We start from the raw sequence: 368 nt of genomic DNA on the forward strand, positions 1-368 counted from the left end.
GGCTGTGTCGAGATGGTGAAGCTGTTCATTGGAAACCTGCCTCGGGAGGCCACAGAGCAGGAGATCCGCTCACTCTTCGAGCAGTATGGGAAGGTGCTGGAATGTGACATCATTAAGAACTACGGCTTTGTGCACATAGAGGACAAGACGGCGGCCGAGGATGCCATACGCAACCTGCACCACTACAAGCTACACGGGGTGAACATCAACGTGGAAGCCAGCAAGAATAAGAGCAAAACCTCCACAAAGTTGCACGTGGGCAATATCAGCCCCACCTGTACCAACAAAGAGCTTCGGGCCAAGTTTGAGGAGTATGGCCCAGTCATCGAATGTGACATCGTGAAAGATTATGCCTTCGTACACATGGA

At 51.9% G+C, this 368-nt stretch overlaps 1 protein-coding gene across 1 annotated transcript; it reads left to right on the forward strand.

The window, feature by feature from the left end:
* Nucleotides 1-6: 6 nt before the first annotated feature.
* Nucleotides 7-362, forward strand: LOC145718097 (RNA-binding protein 4; the record flags this gene model as incomplete). The annotated part of the gene is made up of 1 exon (XM_081809541.1): nt 7-362. A coding segment is annotated over exon 1 (350 nt), but the record flags the coding sequence as incomplete, so codon positions are not given.
* Nucleotides 363-368: the final 6 nt, after the last annotated feature.

This window comes from Leptonychotes weddellii, unplaced genomic scaffold (assembly GCF_054177405.1).
Source record: "Leptonychotes weddellii isolate Sample4059 unplaced genomic scaffold, ASM5417740v2 HiC_scaffold_107918, whole genome shotgun sequence".
Classification (NCBI taxonomy): Eukaryota; Metazoa; Chordata; class Mammalia; order Carnivora; family Phocidae; genus Leptonychotes; species Leptonychotes weddellii.